Here is a 20,636-nt window from a genome sequence, read left to right on the forward strand (position 1 = left end):
ATTACTCCTCGATGACATAGGCAACTCTAATAAACATGATTTCCTGCTGGTCACTGTCGGCTGCTTTCAGAGCAGTTTATCAGTCTAAAGTGTCAGGGACTGTTCCCTTGGGTATGCCGCTGCCCAAAGCGTTGAGTGGCCAGCAGCACCACACAGTACCCACCTTTCCCAACGTGACATCAGGAAGACCCGATTTCTTCAGGAACAACGCAGCTTCCGTGGGCCCTACTCTCCCCGTGTTTCCTGGGTCCACCTTGCAAAAACCACACAGCAAATCAAACTGTTAACATGTTTCTATCTACACCTCCACTGTACTGTTGAATGTGTTTAGTGTTGTCTAATGCAGCCATTGAACAATAAAGAAGTTCAATTCTCCTCAATCTATGTTGATATGACTAGCCTCTGTAATAACCAAACTATAACATGTGTTTTACCTGTCTATAAAAGTTCTCGTACACAGGGTTCCCACTTGACAGCTGATTGGGAAAAGGTTTTTCAGATTAGTCATATCATTTCAAATAGCTGCTGGTAACCATTGTCTTGAGTCAAATAGCGTGACACACCCCACAAAACCTATTACTGACATCTGGACTTCCCCTTTAAAAATCCACTTAAGGGTTTATCACAACCAAAAGCCAGAGAGGGATTTCCTGTCCCATGTCATCAAATATTAATGTCATCTAATAGGCTTTAAATCTTTTGAGTACCTTTTGAGGAGCTCTTTAAAGCATATTGTAACTTGTAAGTTGGCAAAAAGCCTATCTTTGTCATTAGATGAAAAACTAGAAGCATCATGTAGCTAATGTGATTGAACCAAAATTGGTCCTCTGTGACTCCTGATGCAAACTCTTGAGATTGTGATTCCCAAAATTGGCTGAAACAACACATAGCTTGTGTTCTGAAAAACTATCTACAAGTTAGGACAATACATTGCGGCATCTTACTGAAGCAAAAAAACTGCCAATGTAGCCAGCACCGTAAGCACACAACCTGATCAGTCATCATCCATCATCACATAACCACGTTATACCCTAGCCACCTGGTTTCACTGCTCACTAACGTTATACACCTATCGCCTTTTAGTAAATTCTTATATAGCTACAATGGTATTACATGAACTGTTCGTGTGACTGTGTTATTACACTGATGCCCTAGTAGTCAGACCGTTTAGCTAGCTAGTTTTGTTTAGCACTACCGTTACAATACGTTGGTCTTTCCTGGTTGCATAACTCTTGCGGCTTTGTCTTGTGTCAAAATTGAAATGTTAATTAAAAATTCCTCTAATTATATTTCATCTAACGATCATTAGCTAGCTAGCTAACTTGTTCATTTTGCAAGCAAGCTAGCGGTAGCTAGCCCACTAGCCAGCTGGCTAGTCAACGGTACTATCTGCCAGCTTATCGTTACTGATAAGGCCTTGTCCCATCCAGCTAATACTCTAGTAGCAAGCTAGCTAAACACCCCCTTCTTCCTTTCAAATTAGATTAAAAGCACACCACTAAAAACTGCAGCTCATTCATCGGCATGCACAACAGCTTGACTGAATGTCCTCCGCATATTTACTTAATTCCTGTTACATTACCTGGGTGAGAGATGCGAGTGCAGCCATCTTCCCTGTTGCTGCGGGAACGCACACAGTACACCCTCCAGCTCGTAGACAACACCACCACCTAGTGGACACGCTTGCGACGTGCAAGGCCCTGATGAACGACGTGAATTAATTGACATGACAGTCTCATTCAATGTGTGGAAATTGTCATATTGTTTCCAGATACAAGGCCTTTTGTAATCAATGACACAATTTTAAAGCTCTGTAAAAAGCTATTTATTTGACATAACGCTGAAATAATAACCTTAAATAAACCTTCAAGTGGTGCATTTAAGTCTAAAACCCTTTTGCTTTATTGTAGTTTCAAAGAAAACAAAACTAAACTAAAAAACTAAAACTTAGATGCTGAAATCATCACTCCTGTGGTTCCACAGCATGCCATAGCTCAGCTAGAGCCTCTGTTATACACTCATGCAATTAACCAACCTTACATATCTCAGAGCAACAGCCTTCACATTAAAGTGCTTCCTTTTGCAAAAGCATAAATCAACTCCATGTACAGTCAGAAATTCTGCTGGGTCAATCTTTCCCATCTACACACAAGAGAAAAATGAAAAGCCAAGGCCAGTTTTGTGGGATGTTTACTTGTTTTCTTTTGGCTTATAGGACTTCCAGAACTTACCTTCACTCTAGCACCTTTTATGAGATGGGTGTTTACTTTTGATAGGCAACGTAAATCCTATAGCACTCATCTATGCAAAAAGAAAAATACATATCGACAAACGATAGACCTTTGAAAGCTGTACATGACTTTGCACAAACAAACAATTACTCTTCAACAAAATGAGACCAACCACGAGGCATGAGAGAGCAATTACATGGTTAATAAACTTGCAGCGTGATTTCTTTTGATATAATACATTAAGGATCAGGGGCAATGAAAACACACACAAAAAAGTGTCCAGAGAGAGCAGAATCTTCTTCTATGCTTAAAGTGATTCTAAAATAATATTAAGGACATGGCTCAATTGACTTTCAGCTTCAACTAGCCTTCAACTGTTGAGCAATGATATCGAAAAAAATAAGAAAAAAAACTATGTGGCTAAAACTTCCTTTTGTAAAATCAGTATTCCCTACCATCTACCATGTCTCATTTTACAGTGTTATAATATTTTAATACAATGACACATCAATCACAGAACATCCTTCTCTTCTACAAAGAAATGTTCCCTTTGTAACAGTCAAATAAAGTGACAAAGCAACTCTCCAACATTAATAGGACACTTCATTGGCAAAATATCCCCAAACATATTGGAAAGGTTGGACAGTAATGATCAGCTGAGAGAAATAAGAAGCGTTGTGGAGACAAATAATAAAACAACGGAGTGGCTGCGGATTCTGGACCCCTCTTCCCAACAGCTAAAGTTCCCGAAGCTTCTGTATATGTGCGGAATTCTCTACTTTACGTACAGTCTCCGCTCTACTCATAGAGAACAGGCTACTCTCTGCTCTGGTGAACGAACGGGGCTTTATTACTAAAGTTAGATCAAAGCTAAATCAATGTCTGCAACATCACATAATGATAGTGTTCAACATAACAGGACCAAATATAATAGCATAGTATAACGTTACTGTAAGACAACAACAAAAAACACCTACTTCCGTATGAGATTTTAAGATGATTGTGTGAAGGGTCGGATTTTTCTCTCATGTGGCCAAAACACAAGTGTGCTCTACTAGGCATAATATTTGCTTTGATTGAAACCAAGTACCGTCTGCTCTAAAATTCAATCACTGTACATAATTCTAAACAACACAGTATAAGAAGATCTAAATGCATATCCCCATGAAACTGATTGAGATCACAAGGTTGGTATGCAGATTCTGCATGGGCATTTCACCGGTAAAAATGAAAGAATTATCATTCACGATGGACAGTGAGAAAGGTGAAGGGGGGGGGGGGGTTCTGTATTAGAAGAGCAGAGACTGTGAGTAGAGTAGAGAATCACACACATGCGCAGAAGCTTCGGGTCCTTTAGCTGTCAGAACGGAGGGTCGAGAAATGTCGGATTCGCAGCCTCGGCCTAGAAAACAAACAACACATTTGAGTTCCGTGGCCATTTTGCTGGTTTTGTCATTTTATCACAGGATACTCAAGTATATTTTCCCAGGAGATGAGGTTTACATAACAAATATGAATCAACCAGCTAATGTATGCTTGGGGTTTTATTTGCGAGGGGTTGAAAAGCAATATATGGTGAGGGCAAGCTGCCCACTGTAACTCTATAGATGGACACGGCACAAGGAGCAGGTATAGCAGCAGTGAGAGAGAGAGAGAGAGAGAGACCATGGAGATCTAACACTCAGAATGGAGAAGGCCTAGCTGACAGTAACAACACATCACGTCTTTGTCCAATGAAAAGCATCCGGGAAGACCAGTCACTTTGGGTAACTTTTTCCACTCCTTCCTTCAAAAGCACATTCTGGAGCACTATTACTCATTCTCTAGCCCTCCATTCTTCCCCTTCATGCCAAGGCAGGCACGTTCACTCGTCATCAAATGTTTGTTGGAGCAGAAAATTGGCAGCTAGATTCTCGTTCTTCTCACATGCAAAATATGCTTGAATGACAAGTCCCTCTGGAAATCCCAAGGCTTTCAACTGTAACGAAAACACATTGGCAACAGTCAGCTCAGAAACACATAACCAATAACGCACAGGGAGCATACCAATAGATAACGTAATATTTAATGAGTTAAATCATAATTAGTAACCATAAATACTCCTACCCTCTCGATGGCCTCCTTCTCTTGTGGGGTGACCTGGATGTAGTTAGTCTGTGGCGCCCCCTGGGCCTCAGCTCCCTCCTCTACCATCTCTCCTCCTTGAGGCTCATTCAGCATCTGAACAAACCTCTCCTGGTGCTGGGTAATTTGCTGCAAAGAAATAACATCTCCCTACTAACCCTTACGAATAGAAATAGGATTTCCTTTTTAGTAGGCTAAAACAAAACAGAATCTAAACCACAGAATATCCCCAGCCTTCCATCAGTCCAGCTTGTGTCTGGAAAGCCAAGCTGATAAGCAGGGCTACGTGGATGGAGAGAGACAGCATGCAGACCCTGGGATGTCCGGTCTCCCCACTAACCTGCAGCAACTGGGGGTTATCTCTGCCCAGCTGCTGGAGCAGGGCAGGAAGAAGAGTTGGGTTCTGCTGGATGATCTGTCTCATCTGCTGGAATTGTGGCTGGTTCCTCAGGAACTCCAGAGGGTTCCCACCCCCAGTACCTCCACCAGTAAGCCCACCAGTAAGCCCACCAGGTAGCCCAACAGTCAGCCCACCAGACGAGGGGGGCTGCTGGGTTGAAGACACTGCGCCTGTTCCAAAACAAGAATGGGCACAAAGTTCAAAAACTTGTATGAAACAGAGTAATGAGCAGCCTAGGGCGGTAGATTGACGAGTGCTGCATTTTCCAAACTAAACTGACCAAGACACACCTCCAACAACACATAACACCATACATAAATCTGCCTAAAAACAATGAAAACGCATATATGGTGCCTTCAGAAAGTATTCATACCCCTTGACTTATTTCCCCCAAAATTGTGTTACAGCCTGAATTCAAAATGGAATACTTTTTGTTTTACCCATCTATGCATAATACCCCATAATGACAAAGTAAAAACATATTTTTAGACATTTATGCAAATGCATTGAAAATGAAATAGAGAAATATCTAACTTTGCATAAGTATTCACACCTCTGAGTCAATACGTTGTAGAATTACCTTTGGCAGCGGTTACAACTGTGAGTTTTTCTAGGTAAGTCTCTAAGCGCTTTCCACACCTAGATTGTGAAACATTTGCCCATTATTATTTTCAAAATTCTTCAAGCTCTGTCAAATTGGTTGTTGATCATTGCTAGACAACCATTTTCAGGTCTTGCCATAGAAACACTTCTGTGAGCAGGCCTTTCTAATCGACCTGGCCCGGGTATCCTGGAAGGATATTGACCTCATCCCGTCAGTTGAGGATGCCTGGTCATTCTTTAAAAGTAACTTCCTCACCATTTTAGATAAGCATGCTCCGTTCAAAAAATGCAGAACTAAGAACAGATATAGCCCTTGGTTCACTCCAGACCTGACTGCCCTCGACCAGCACAAAAACATCCTGTGGCGGACTGCAATAGCATCGAATAGTCCCCGCGATATGCAACTGTTCAAGGAAGTCAGGAACCAGTACACGCAGTCAGTCAGGAAAGCAAAGGCCAGCTTCTTCAAGCAGAAATTTGCATCCTGTAGCTCTAACTCCAAAAAGGTTCTGGGACACTGTGAAGTCCATGGAGAACAAGAGCACCTCCTCCCAGCTGCCCACTGCACTGAGGCTAGGTAACACGGTCACCACCGATAAATCCATGATTATCGAAAACTTCAACAAGCATTTCTCAACGGCTGGCCATGCCTTCCTCCTGGCTACTCCAACCTCGGCCAACAGCTTCCCCCCCCCCCCAATCTACAGCCTAGGGCGGTAGATTGACGAGTGCTGCATTTTCCAAACTAAACTGACCAAGACACACCTCCAACAACAAATAACACCATACATAAATCTGCCTAAAAACAATGAAAACGCATATATGGTGCCTTCAGAAAGTATTCATACCCCTTGACTTATTTCCCCCAAAATTGTGTTACAGCCTGAATTCAAAATGGAATACTTTTTGTTTTACCCATCTATGCATAATACCCCATAATGACAAAGTAAAAACATATTTTTAGACATTTATGCAAATGCATTGAAAATGAAATAGAGAAATATCTAACTTTGCATAAGTATTCACACCTCTGAGTCAATACGTTGTAGAATTACCTTTGGCAGCGGTTACAACTGTGAGTTTTTCTAGGTAAGTCTCTAAGCGCTTTCCACACCTAGATTGTGAAACATTTGCCCATTATTATTTTCAAAATTCTTCAAGCTCTGTCAAATTGGTTGTTGATCATTGCTAGACAACCATTTTCAGGTCTTGCCATAGAAACACTTCTGTGAGCAGGCCTTTCTAATCGACCTGGCCCGGGTATCCTGGAAGGATATTGACCTCATCCCGTCAGTTGAGGATGCCTGGTCATTCTTTAAAAGTAACTTCCTCACCATTTTAGATAAGCATGCTCCGTTCAAAAAATGCAGAACTAAGAACAGATATAGCCCTTGGTTCACTCCAGACCTGACTGCCCTCGACCAGCACAAAAACATCCTGTGGCGGACTGCAATAGCATCGAATAGTCCCCGCGATATGCAACTGTTCAAGGAAGTCAGGAACCAGTACACGCAGTCAGTCAGGAAAGCAAAGGCCAGCTTCTTCAAGCAGAAATTTGCATCCTGTAGCTCTAACTCCAAAAAGGTTCTGGGACACTGTGAAGTCCATGGAGAACAAGAGCACCTCCTCCCAGCTGCCCACTGCACTGAGGCTAGGTAACACGGTCACCACCGATAAATCCATGATTATCGAAAACTTCAACAAGCATTTCTCAACGGCTGGCCATGCCTTCCTCCTGGCTACTCCAACCTCGGCCAACAGCTTCCCCCCTAAACTTGGGTAGATGATATGCTGATGTTAAATAGACAAAATTATGGGTTTTTATTAAGCCTTGATCAGGAATCAGGACTAGGCTAAATAAAGTAAATGCAACTGCCTGTTTTACAAACGGTACAACATGGATGGGCTTTCAGAAAATTGCATTGTGGGCCGACACCGTAAGCTACACTATTCTATTTTTGCGGGGAAAGGAGGGCATCACCTCTTTTGTATCGCCTAAGGCGGCAGAACAGCCAGGACACGGGCCTGGCAGTGTGTGTCCAGAGAAATGATTGGTTGGTATGAGAGCGACATAGGCCTGGTAAAAGAGCAACAGAAGAGTGTGTGTGTGGGGGGGTCTCACTGGTGGCTGCTGGTGGGGGCTGGGCTATATCTGTGGCTGGATCAGAAGATGGAGCAGAGGCTGGAGCAGAGGCTGGAGCAGAGGCTGGGGCAGGAACTGGGGCAGTGGGATTGAGGTTGGCCAGAACTCTGTGTTGGAGCGCTTCCACTGGCTGAAGATCAGCCTCAGACGGAATCCCCTGGAGGATGTGGAGAGAAGAATTTATGATCCCTCAGGAAAATGAAGTAATACTAATGAAGTGCATTTATATTGCTCTTTTGCAAGTGATCAAAGAGCTTCTCATTGTAAGGCACATAGATGGATAAACATACCGTGAACTGTGTACAGCTTTGGGACTGAAAATCCTTTTGTATTATGTGTGCATACTGCTTTCAGATTGTCAGTACTGGCAGAGTCTGGCACTGAGTTTTCAAATGTAACGTTGGAATTGTCTCCACTGCTTACAGGTAATAATACACAAATTTACCATTAAATCACTGATAGGATAGAAATTCACCATTAGCAGGTACTCCACGGCTCTGTCTGGGTTGTTGTAACTGGCTCGCAGCGCTGCAATAACCTGCTCCCTTTCATATCCCATAGACATGATTTCAGACACCAGATTCTCATACGCTTGTCCTGTCACTGGCTCGCAGCGAGAGAGGGGAATAGGATACAGGGTCATAAATCAACTGGAAGACGAAGCATGATGTTGTGATGTGAAAGATTAGACTAGACTCTTCGTTACCCAGTATCGATGCTGCTTCTTCCAAGAGACTTAAGTCATCAACAAGGCTGTTGAGAGAAAAAACATTGATTAAAACAGACACAGTTATGAACAAAAAATATGGTAGCCATCCAAAATATGTTATCATATGTCAATACCTAGAGGAGGAGAGGGCTGGCGTAGTGGCGAGGGGCAGTTCGGGGTGCTCCCCGTGAGGCTTGTCCTCTGAGGGTGAGACAGGGACGGAGCATGCTGCTGCGGCAGGAGCTGGGGCTGCATTGGCCCCCAGAGCTTCAGGGGGAATAGAAGCAGGGGCTGGTGCAGGGGATGGGGGTGTGGAGGGCTCCACTGATTTTGTGGGGTTTGAGGCAGGGGCGGGTGTGGGTGTAGGGGAGAGGGTTGAGTTCTCCATGGGGGCAGGAGAAGTAGAACAGGTAATGTCTGACAGGGACAGCCCAGAAACAACAGGAGGCGCAGGGGCGGGAGCAGGGCTAGAGGCTGGGGCTGGGGTTGCCAGAGGAGAAATCTGTGGAGGAGCTGGAGGTTTGGGCTGTAGGGAGACAACAGAAAGGACTGCCCAGAGATGACCACAGTGACGACAAACAACTATCTCATCTTTAGATAATACAAATGATAAACTCCTGCTTCTACTATCATTAACGCTGTAATGACAGTCTTATTATCACATTAATGGCTGTCCTGTTTGTCCTTTATTCAAGTTTTACTATAAAGGAATCATTTCCATATTATCCTCACATATGAATGGTTACCAACCAATTCATTAAAACAGTGTTGAAATCTTACCTTTGTAACCATGACAACCACAAAGTTTTTCTCATCAATTTTGTAGTCTTTTAAAGGTATGTCATCATTCAAGATTTTGCCTATAATAACCCAACAAGAAGAACCTGTTAAAATAAATATATAGGCTACAACATTCCAGAGGTGTCGGATTGATACGTCAAGAATACTCCAACAATGCAGTTAGAGATAAGATGCCTGGCTTACCTGCATAGATGAGCTTTTGCCCTGCGGCTGGATAGCCAACCTTCCCTTTCTCAACCTCAATCTTCTCCTTCAGGGCTTTTACCTGCCAATAACAGAATGACATAATGACAAGCTGTTAAACAGGACTAGAGATAGAGCCCATTTAGTTGTATCTCTATGGGCAGGACATTCTGATCATCTCTCCGGAACATAACATGGTGACACATGATATGTCTCATCTCAGTCATAAAGCAGAATCCTTGAGGATTATGGGAATTGGAGTGAAAAAATGGTCATTCACATTCAGTCATTACTTCACCTTGTTGTGAGTTCGTTCGAGGAAGTATACAGATACACTTATAGACAGATGCATTTCAATCGATCTACATTCCCTTATGTGATAAGCCATTAATGTATTTTTAAAGTTGACACTCACTACACGTGTTAATGATACAGTAATAAACGTTCCCGTTTTAAAACGGAGCTGTGGAGTTGCTAGCCACAGTGTTGTTGCCAGTAATGTAACCGGTCAATCAGCACTATAGGCCCAGAGAAAGAGTTTATAAAACAGATACCATAGCTTGTGCAGAGTCATACTTAAGGCCTTTAGTGGGCACTTTCAGTACTACTATTTACATCTAAAGGTTACACTAATGCAGCGTTGCTCAATTCTGGTCCCGTGGACCCTCGGGGTATGCAGGCTTTTGTTCAAGACCTGTGCTACTGCTAACACACCCGATTAAACAAATCAGGGTCTTGCTAATCAGATGTATGTAGCTACACCTTTTTACCAGGTGAGTTGACAGGGAAAGGCATTCTCGTTGACAGCAGTACTATAGTAGAACGCAACTCTTAAGGTAGAACCCTAGAGGTTACTGCTATGTGAGGTATTCTGGTAGTTGCCTTCTAAAGGGGAAACATCACCTCTAGGGTAAATTAAGACAGGAATATAGAGCAGATGAATATGCAAAGCAGACTATGTGTTGACACTAGAAAAGTATTGAAAACAGCAATCAGTCATAATATGGTGTAATTATCTTCTTTTTTTTTTTAAATATAAATTGTATTAATCGATAGCCCACTAATAGGGTATGGCGTTATTTCTATAGACAACATGAATAGTTGTAATGTAGATGATATCAAATGCATATTTTTATTCATTATTAATTATTATCATTATTTTAATATTATTATTAGTCTACTCATTTTCATTTACTGTTATTGCTAGAGGGGGGTAATTTAACCTCTTTTATACAAAACACAAATTCGATGTAGGCCTAAAGTGTATAAACAAATACACACATTTGTCATAACAAATGTACAGAACGCCCCCCTCCACCCAATTCCTACAGTCCAGAAAAAGGGGTACACGAGTGCGCCTCCGTGGTACCTATACCAGGCTCGTGAAATCTTGCATCGTCATTCATGAGGATACAGCCAAGTAATCTCTCAAGCGCAACGAAAATCGCGATTTGACACCAACACCCAACAGTTACAATGTGACATGAACAATGAAAACATGATATAAAATAGCACCCCCCTCTCCTGATTAGATCGCATTGGCCAAGGCCCTGGTTGCTCCAAGCCCCTCTTCCCCGGCCTCAAGCGTATTTACCAGAGTCACTAACTTCCACTACTCAGTACTCACGGTTAGTTCTGGATCTATTTCGATTTTAAACGTTTGCTGCTGAAGAGTCTTCAACGTTATGGACAACATCTTCAAGACGATTCCGGATAATTGCCAGGTGCTTCTATAACCGTGTTCACACCCGTTTCTGTACTGTTGCTTTTTCCACAGTAGCCTACCTAGTTCTGTGACTCAGCTATCTCGCTGTATTGGTTGTGTTGTAGTGTAGTCAGACGCCATCTACTTGCGGCCTGAGACAAGACAGACTGCTAGGGGCTAGGGGGTATACTGTACCTCGTGGATCTAAATTCATCGATGGCACGTGCATGTCATGGTTTGCCCAATATCAAATGCCGTCTAGTCCCACCTCTTAAAACAAAATGATTTAGTAAATTATTTTGGGGGATTTAAAAGAGTATTTAAAACATGACTGACAGAAATATTAATTCATAAAAGTATCAGTCAAGGAATTGTAAACTCATAATGGAAACAAAGAGTTATATATATATATATATATGTTGAGTAATGTCAAAATTGCATGCATTGAAGTATCCGTGTATGGATTGTCCCAGAATACAGTTTAGGCGAAAAGGCCCATCGCCTTCGGAGTGTCCTCAGGATGGGAAAACACACCCAAGCATGGTCAAGAGTGCCTCTACTCATGTAAAGGTTTTTCTACTGTGTCAACTCGATTTGCCTTAGTAGTTTCTCAGCCTTCAAGGTAAATGTCCAGATCAGCATCGCAAGACACGTTTAGAGACCTCCACTTTGATATTGTTTGACAGCGTGTCTACGGTAGGTCTTCAACCCCATTTTAGAAATGCTAAGACCAACCCATATCACAAAATCAGAAGCTAACTTTACTAGAAATACTTAACAGTACTATTGAAAGAAAAAGCTTCATTTATTTACTGAAACTCAAAAGACAGTGTGCCATGGGGACAGTCGCATGTTTTGAAAAAAAAAAAAAAAAAAGAAGACAGTCACAGTTTAGATCCTTAAGTCTCATACAGTCATCTCTGCAGCTGCCATACAACTAAAGCAAGGCCTGTGGGACAACATGTACAACACAGAGCATGGGAATGGTTGGACATACAGAGGATGATTGTGGGAATAAATTAAACATGTTAATAATAATAATAATGTATAGTACAGTACTGCATACAACTGTATAAAAATAAATCATTTTGAGAAAAAGTATAAAGAAACGACAACTGATATGCCCCTGATTTGTTTCCCAACATAGACAACATCTGGTAAGATTGATGACAAATATGGGGAAATAATCATTTTCTTTGACACTGAAGGGATGAACTGATGGTAGCTGATGATAAAAGCAAGGGAGCCGGTGGCAGCAGCACCTAGAGCAACTGTAGGACACATGGACATGATAGACCACATTCTGAACAAAGGGGAAAATATCTTAAATTAAACTGACGGAAACTAAAAACTTAAACCCAGTTCTTCAACCCTAAACTCTTTCCAAAAAAAAGTGAACCTCTTAAAAAAAGGCAAACATTGCCTGCCCCTTTCCCACCCCTACACCTGAAAAATAGGTTTTCACAGGAGTGCCAAGTCCATAGGGTATTACTCAATGTGATGATGCACAGCAGTCACTCCATCGGCGAGGAGATCGGGCAGGACAGACACGTCCTCTATCCGGTTTCATTTACAACTCGTCCTTGTCCTTCTTGGGATCTTCCCCTTCCTCCTCTTCCATTGGGCTGTCATCGTCATCATCCTCTGGCTCATCATCCTCATCTTCATCCCCCTCATCATCAGCAGTGTCCTTCTTGCTCTTCTCCTCCTCCTCTCTTGCTTTCCTCTCCTCCTCCTCCTGTGCATCCTTCATTTTCTTTTCTGGTGCCTGTTTTGCAAAGGAAAATGGGTCATTGAGAGAGAGTGCTGTGGGACTGGTATATTTTTGTCTTACATTTGAAAATTAATATCAAACTGAACTCATACTAAGTTATGAAAAACAGAAACTTATTATGATAATAACAAAATCCTACCTTTGTAGCTCCCCATGTCTCGTTTCCAAACTCCTCAGCCTCTTTTATATCATCACCAATCAGGAAGTTGTCAAAGATGGTGCCAGACTTCACCTATAAAAAAAGAGGCAACTTTAACATCAAGCTCATAATTACCCTTCAACAACAACATTCACTGTCTGAGGTCTAACATACCTGCCACAGGTCCAGACCCAACACTCCAATGTTGCCAAACTTGTAGATGGCGGCATCGGCTGTGTACTCAGGGTTATCGATCTCAGGGTGCACCCAGGCACCTTTGTATTCAGGGTTGTCAATCTGCTTTGCCTTCCACTCTCCCTGGAAAGATAAGGCCAGTTATAAGACTACCTGTGGTGCACTAGCTGTATAATGCAGATTTAAATCATGGAAAACACTGATAAATAGTTTAATTCTTATTAATAAGTTATAAGTATATGCTATGCATACATGCGTATTCTAGAATGTACTAACATAAAAGTTTTATAAGCATTTATAACTTATTCATGAAAGTTATATTTAAGTGTTATCAGCAACTGGTACAAACTCAGTCTGTACCTGGTACTCTGGGTTGGGGATCATAGGAGGCTCCCACTCGCCATCCATGTCCACATCCCAGTCCTCAGGGATCTTAGCGTCAGGGTCAGGGATGTTCTCAGGCTTCTCCCAGTCCTAGTGAGAAAGTTCAATATTAGTTACAACTTGGTCAGTGACAGAACTAAACAATGTGCTTTGACAAAAGAGATCACTCCTGAAACTAAACCAGGACCAAATAAAGCTTGTGTTAAATGCAGGAAGAAAGACCATTTGTTAAACACAATGGGTCCATACTGTGGCAAAAGCGATACCTATCAACTCGTTATAGACTGTGCTGATTCCATTTTGTGGCCTTTATGTAAGAGTAACTAGCATTGGGGGAACTTTGGGATCATCTGTTCATTTGACAAAGTGGATTGGTGGAACTGTGTTTTCTGACTAAATGCACTGAATAGCGAAACAGTACTGCCTGGACACCAATGGAAAAAAAAGGTACCCACCTCTTCATTACTTTGTCATTCCCAGTAGCAGTACCTCTCCTTATATGTTGCTGTAGACTTTGCATAACATTTCTCAAACCTGATTCTGATAGGACTTATATCCATGCTGGCTTATGTTCGATCAAATCTCTTCATTCAAAGAGGCTCACCTCTGGCTTGGTGTCGGTAGGGTCGTCGATTTTGGCCCTGTCGTCCCAGTCCTCTGGCTTCTTGGCCTCGGGGTCCTTGACAGTCTTTGGGGGCAAAATGTCCCAGTCATCCTCCAGAGTGCCCGACTCCACCTTCTCATTGTTGATCTTCACCTCGTATGTCTGGTCCGGGTTCAGGATCAGAGTGTACAGATGTGTCAGCTCGTCATCCTGAAAAGACAAAAGGGCAGAACAGCAGAGGTTAAAGGTCAGACCTGGCAGGTAATATGCAGTAAAGGAATGCAATGCTCAGGGATTTTAAAATGGCATACCTTGCATTTGATTTCTTTCTTGATGAGGTGGTTCTTGCCTTTGTAGTTGAAGATGACATGAACCTTCTTGGTGCTGTAGCCACAGATGTCAGGCCCTGTGGGATGGATGGTTAAAGAATTTAACCTATTGATTGTTAGGTCAATAAAATACAGAATCTACCAGTAAAATCCAGGCATTTCTAAAAAATGTCTCACTGAATGAATGTCTCTGCTAAATGACAAAAATGTAAATGACCGAGGGTCATGAAAATAACAGAGGGATTCATCTCTGACTAAAAGTCACTCCTCAGTCAGAAAAACTTAGTGGTGCTCTGCACACACTCACCAAACATGATGTAATACTGCGAGTCCCCGTGCATAGCTGCCTGGTCTAGGTCTGCTGGGAAGATTTTGACATATCCGCCCCCACAGTCAATCTTCTGCTCGTGTTTGACAGTGAACTGGACCACCAGGGACTTTCCCTCGTTGCTGAAGGGTTCAAAGCGGCTGGAGAGAGCATAGAAACGGGCATCCTGGCTGGTCTGGAGACCTGTAAGACAGGTAAGAAGACACATTAGCATCAGTAGGTATAATTGAACCCAGGTATAGGAGGTGAGTGATGCATAGTGATACTGTACTGTGTCATGTGGATTACATTTTGATTAGGGTTGGAGACCAGAGAATACATTTTATATATTTGCATTTCGAAACAATCCACAATCTAAGGAGCCATTTGCAACCATTTGGCATATGCAAACTCAGACTTAGTGAAGGATCTGGCAAAATCTCCATAATGAAACATCTTGCCGTGATCAAACTACAATATATTCCCATTCAGCTCACCTTTATCGGCCTCAGCGTCACCATAAAACTTCCCAGCAGTCAGTTTCCACTCGCCATAGTCTGACTTGTGCTCTGATACAAGCCACCGACTCTTCCATGCATCTGAAAACAACATTTACAATCTCATTAGTCCGGATCTAGGGAAGTATCTCGAGTGGCGCAGCGGTCTAAGGCACTGCATCTCAGTGCTAGAGGAGTCACTACAGGCCCTGGTTTGTTCCCGGGCTGTACCACAACTGGCCGTGATCAGGAAACCCATAGGGTGGCGCACAATTGGCCCAGCCGGGTTAGGGGAGGGTTTGGCCAGGGTAGGCCGTCATTGTAAATAAGAATAGTTTTTTAACTGACTTGCCTAGTTAAATAAAGATCACACGATTGAATAAGTACTGTAGGCTGTCAAAGAAGCCAAGTGAAAGAACTTCTTATGATCAGATCAGTGCACTGCTGAATTATATATTTTGAGGGGGGGGGGGGAAACATTTATTTCCCTATGATACTATTACAAAATGTATTTTTCTAAATAAAAAGTGTGTGTTTTCTACACAGTGATCAGTGTAAAAATGCTGACCATAATGATATTTTATGATATCCATTCACTTTAAAGATACACTCATTTAAAATGGACATGGCGAACAGGGTGTAGAGCTCATGTTCCACATTACAGAAAAGTTGTTTCAACAATAGAAATGACATAATGGAGTCCATAGTCTGGATATTGACTATTCCAGGTATAAAGAACATAAATGGTTGATTAAAAATGGACCTAGAAAAGAGGTACATATGGGCCCTTGATCCCCAAACCATTATCTATCATATAGAAACATTTTAGGAATGATCAGAAAAACAAAAGGCACGTTTACCTCCATCCTGAAATTGTTCCTTGAAGTATACAGTAGCGTCAATGGTGACAGCTACCGATGCAAAAACTGTTAATATTGCCACTGCGACCCTCATGATTTCACCGTCCCGCTGAACAGGTAAACTCTGTGTGCTGCTTTTCACTGAAAGTCGGTTATAAACGCTGAAGGAAATAGGTAATATGATCATTTCTAACTCCCTATTCCTGCACAGATGGCCGTGGCTCATTGGACGAGATCTTGTCCAATGAAATGAGACCACGATTTATCTTTCGGAAATGCTCGGATTACACATCGGTTCGAGGCCGAAGTAGTCCCTCACCACAGGTCTGGCATCAGATTGCCCAATCCCAAAGCTTTAACTAACCGCTGACCCTGGACCAGCGGTTAGAGGCTAATTCTAAAACTCCTCCACATCGAAGAGCGGGCCATATTTGAAATCATTTCTCTGAATTTGCGAGGAGCAATGATTGTGTTTTATGTTGTGGAAATTTGTAAGATTGTGGATGAACATTAATTTATTTTTGGAACCAAGTGTGATTATTCAAATGTGCATTATGTCCAAATGTTTCCCTAAAATCCTAATAAAACACAACTTTCCACACCGCAATAAAGTAAATTGAACGTCATACACCCTTGCTCAAGGTTGACACACACCACGAAATCATGTAACACAATAAAGGCTTTCTTGGTCACTATCCATAAAACTCAGACGTCATGACTCCATTAGGGATAATCTCAATTGCATCCTCCTCGTATTCCTCTCTCCTCGCCCCCTTCTTAAACCCAAAAGTCAGAGGTCCCGCCTCTCTAACCTTCTCCTCTAATGGGCGAGGCGAGGAGAAAGAACGCACGCAATTTATGAAGAAAAATACCCTTTTCTTTTATTAATTAAACAAAAATTGATTTGGAAAACGATTTAGAGTCTTTAAAACGTATACAAAACAAAATGTCAAAAAAATGTATTCGCTGTATGTCTGTATTTGAATTGATATAATATGGATTAGTTGTATTTATTTTTAATTTTTCTAATTTCTTTGTGGAATCCCTCTGGCTGTTATGTTTATGTTTTGCATGTTACTGTTAATAAATAAATAAATAATAATTAAGAAAAATTAACTGCCTTTTCTCAAAGATGACGTTTTCCATGCAGGTTTCCGTAGAATGTGTCGACGCGTACAGATGACCCATTATTTTAACCAGATACTCTAGGGGCCGCTCTAACAATGAAATGTATATGAAATAATGTATTAAAAACGGAAGGCAGTCGGGAGGAGGCAATATCAGGTGGCACCATTCCAGCCAAGGAGAGGGAAGATACGCTTGTAAACAACAGGCACAACAGTTTCCACAAGCCACAAAGTCAAAATTGGCTTGGCCTATCGTAAAAATTAATGAAAACAAAAATGTGCTTTTTGGTTTTGATTTAAGGTTAAGTTTAGCACTTTAAGGCATAAGTTTAGCACTGTGGTTAGGTTAAGGTTAGGTTTAAAATCACATTTTAAGAAGAGAAACGATAGAAACTGACTTTATAGCTGTGGTAACTAGTGACGACCAGGCCCAACTCCGATATAAAGTGTTATTTCTCAAAGTTGCCTGGATGTCATGTGTCCTACTTATATCAGTGCACTCGTAACAACCTAATCATTACGAAACTTATATTCGATCAAATAAGCCACACTTAGGAAATAATACATTCCATGTTTTATTAACCAAATTCGACACTCTTTGACCTCCATACAAAAATCGCCACCTGCTGGCGAAGACAGATTTTGGGCCCAATTATCCCTCTGATAAACCACGACTCGTCCCATGGGTATGAGGGTCTCCGTTTACGGTGAAGTTGGACACAGTGTAATTGCTACAAGGTTAATCTCAAAACGGATACATCTAATCAGGTGGATACATTGTAACTGTGCGCAATTGTGTACGTGTTGTAGTCTACATGACTTTGCAAAGCAGAGCGCTCTAGCTGACCAGTGTACTGTACATTTAGGCTTCTTAGTAGGCTAAGTAGCTAATTTACTGGATTTCTTTTTAACTGCCACGATAAGCTTAGCTTTGCTGTTTCCAAAACTCTCGACTCATGCATTTATTATATGATCAAAACGACGAACAACAACTAAAATGATTTGCAGACAAAATGTATTATTGAATAGTTAGCTAGTAGAACCAGGTATACGTATATACAGTTGAAGTCGGAAGTTTACATACACCTTAGCCAAATAATTTAAACTCCGTTTTTCACAATTCCTGACATTTAATCCTAGTAAGAATTCCCTGTTTTAGGTCAGTAAGGATCACCACTTTACTTTAAGAATGTGAAATGTCTGAATAATAGTAGAGAGAATGATTTCTTTCAGCTTTTATTTCTTTCATCACATTCCCAGTGCGTCAGAGGTTTACATACACTCAATTAGTATTGGGTAGCATTGCCTTTAAATTGTTTAACTTGGGTCAAACGTTCTGGGTTTCCTTCCACAAGCTTCCCACAATAATTTGGGTGAATTTTGTCCCATTCCTCCCAACAGAGCTGGTGTAACTGAGTTAGGTTTGTAGGCCTCCTTGCTCGCACACGCTTTTTCAGTTCTGTAAAAAAGTCAGATCTACAGCTGTTGTATTCTGCGCATGTGACAAATACGATTTTATTTGATTCAAATGTGGCCAAAAGGACAACCAAATGTCCACCACTTAATACACTCAATGCTTGGTAATTTAGCTACCTACCCCAAAATCCAAGAATCGTGGCCAGAAAGTATACACAGAAGGTTTGACATTATTGTTATCTCCCCAGGGATATGTGGATGTCATTGCCAATAGGAGAAACACTTCACAAGCCAGACAAACCCCATTCCAGGACCTGAGCGACCTATTGTTATCCTTAGAGGACTCGGTGAGTGACCAACCCAATGACGTCATCAACAAAAAGCTGGGGAGGGATGACCCACCACCAGAGGGCTTTCGAGGGGGTGGGGGGAGCAGGTTCTCCCTCCACCTGCTGCAGCTACCAGCCCTGAGCTGGACTCAGACATAGTCAGTCGAGTCCACATCACAGAGGAGCTCACAGAGCGCAGCCCTGAGCCGACTGGCTGTCATAGAGAACCGCACCCGAAATCGTCAACAGGCCAGGGACGGACCAGCGCTGTTGGCTGATAGGCGTATACCAACAGCCCCCTAGGAGAAGGAGAAGCCCCTGCCTGCCCAGTCCAGCAGTGACCTCAGCATGAAGGGGAAACGCTTCCTGAAGAAGAGAGTGCATGTATCACCTGCTGTAGCGCCTAAGGAGAAAGGCCTGGATCTTGATGCCACGCCATAGGGTAGTTCCAAACCCGGTACTCCAATAATGGTGGCCGGTAGATGTGTGACTCTGGACAGTGATGAGGAGGATATGAGGAAACTCCTGGGGGGCTCTTTTGAGTCGCCAGAGTATAGCCTGCACAAAGAAGCAAGAGAATCTTCACAGATGACAACTAGAAAGGTAGCTCACAATAGTAGCAATTTAGTACCAGCAATGTGTAATCTAACCACCCATCTGTCCTTTTTCTTATATTCCACAGTTGTTCATCCAAAGCAGCCAGGTTTCCCCGTCACCTCCACTGGCAGACCGATCATCTTGAGTCAGAGCCCAGTCCCGCTCTCCACCCTCTCCTCCGTGCAGCGGATCACCCAGTCGCTTCTCCAGCCGAGTGCTCGACCAGCGCAGCCCTTTTCTCTCCATCCGCAGTGCCTCAGTAGTCCTCACTCCATCACCCTATCCCCCCTACACCCCCTCCCCAGGCAGTCAGGGATCCCCACGGGCCAGGCACCTCAAACCCTCCCGGTCCTCAGTGTCACCCCTCAGTGTCACCCCTCAGTGAGATGTGCTCCCTGGTGGAGCTCTTCCCTGAGGCCCTGGACGCTCTGGCTGAGCTCTTCTCTGAGGACCTGCCCTCCGATGATGCCATCAGTGAGAGAAGTGGAGTCTCTGATGGTAAGCCAGGTCATTTGTCGAATGTCTGTAGAGTTGTAGTGAAAAGCAATGCGAAATGAGAAACTTTCTTCAAGAAAATGTTTTGAGTGCTAGTTAACCAGAGAGAGTGTTTTTGATATAATTTACTCAGTCCAGTTGATTCATGAAGTCATGTTTTCTCTGCAGAATTCAACATTAATATTATGTCACTGGACGACCTCGCACCGGTCACGCTTGGAATGTCGGAGAAAAAAAAAGAAAAAAAGGTGTGTGATAATGACAGCCAGTGGTACTGGAGGTGTGAGGAGAGGATCCCATCAGAAGAGCCCAGGGAGGACTACAAGAGTGAGATCAAGACTGAAACAGACCGGAGTAGTGTCAGCGAGATCTCCGAGCACCTGGGAGACAGAGACTGGGACAAAGATGCGTTGGGAGGTCAGCGAGGTCATGGACTACAGCGTCTCAGACACATCTTGGAGCGACAAGTACTCCAGTGTCTCAGAGAAGGACAATCAGTCCCACATCAACCACAGACTACAGTAAAATCACTGATTCATTCCGTGGCAGCAGGGCTTTCTATTCCAGGTCATCTCGCTCCCACTCTGTGGCTGAAACTATCATGCCGTCTCAAGTTTTGAAGAGGCGCTCGCCGAGGTGTGTGAGAGAGGCCCAAGTGCAGACCCAATCAGAGTGACTGGCCTT

General features: G+C 42.7%; 3 protein-coding genes across 10 annotated transcripts in view; all 3 read right to left on the reverse strand.

Annotated features, from left to right (window-relative positions):
* Window positions 1-1,630, reverse strand: part of LOC109902421 (epidermal growth factor receptor substrate 15-like 1) — a 35,500-nt gene extending 33,870 nt beyond the window's left edge. For all 8 annotated transcript variants that reach the window (XM_031786203.1, XM_031786209.1, XM_031786206.1 and 5 more), the window contains exons 1-3: window positions 1,583-1,630; window positions 435-476; window positions 164-253 (exon numbers count right to left, since the gene is read on the reverse strand). In XM_031786203.1, coding sequence (XP_031642063.1) covers window positions 164-253; window positions 435-476; window positions 1,583-1,609 — 159 coding nt within the window. In that variant the 5' untranslated portion in view covers window positions 1,610-1,630. The remainder of the gene's footprint in view (window positions 1-163; window positions 254-434; window positions 477-1,582) is intronic.
* Window positions 1,631-1,809: 179 nt separating this feature from the next.
* LOC109902423 (UV excision repair protein RAD23 homolog B-like) lies at window positions 1,810-11,117 on the reverse strand. Its single transcript, XM_020498760.2, has 10 exons — window positions 10,822-11,117; window positions 9,195-9,276; window positions 8,991-9,070; window positions 8,345-8,736; window positions 8,208-8,254; window positions 7,977-8,104; window positions 7,481-7,658; window positions 4,696-4,925; window positions 4,338-4,484; window positions 1,810-4,209 (listed from the first exon to the last, which is right to left on the reverse strand). Exons 1-10 carry the CDS (start codon window positions 10,888-10,890, stop codon window positions 4,096-4,098), a joined length of 1,467 nt encoding a protein of 488 aa, XP_020354349.1. The 5' UTR covers window positions 10,891-11,117; the 3' UTR covers window positions 1,810-4,095.
* A 566-nt stretch (window positions 11,118-11,683) lies between these two features.
* Window positions 11,684-16,229, reverse strand: LOC109902425 (calreticulin). Its single transcript, XM_020498765.2, has 9 exons — window positions 15,989-16,229; window positions 15,129-15,230; window positions 14,632-14,835; window positions 14,307-14,401; window positions 13,996-14,205; window positions 13,368-13,481; window positions 12,987-13,130; window positions 12,813-12,905; window positions 11,684-12,667 (listed from the first exon to the last, which is right to left on the reverse strand). Exons 1-9 carry the CDS (start codon window positions 16,212-16,214, stop codon window positions 12,470-12,472), a joined length of 1,386 nt encoding a protein of 461 aa, XP_020354354.2. The 5' UTR covers window positions 16,215-16,229; the 3' UTR covers window positions 11,684-12,469.
* Between the last annotated feature and the right edge of the window lie 4,407 nt (window positions 16,230-20,636).

The sequence above is a fragment of the Oncorhynchus kisutch genome, linkage group LG13 (assembly GCF_002021735.2).
Source record: "Oncorhynchus kisutch isolate 150728-3 linkage group LG13, Okis_V2, whole genome shotgun sequence".
NCBI classification, from domain to species: domain Eukaryota; kingdom Metazoa; phylum Chordata; class Actinopteri; order Salmoniformes; family Salmonidae; genus Oncorhynchus; species Oncorhynchus kisutch.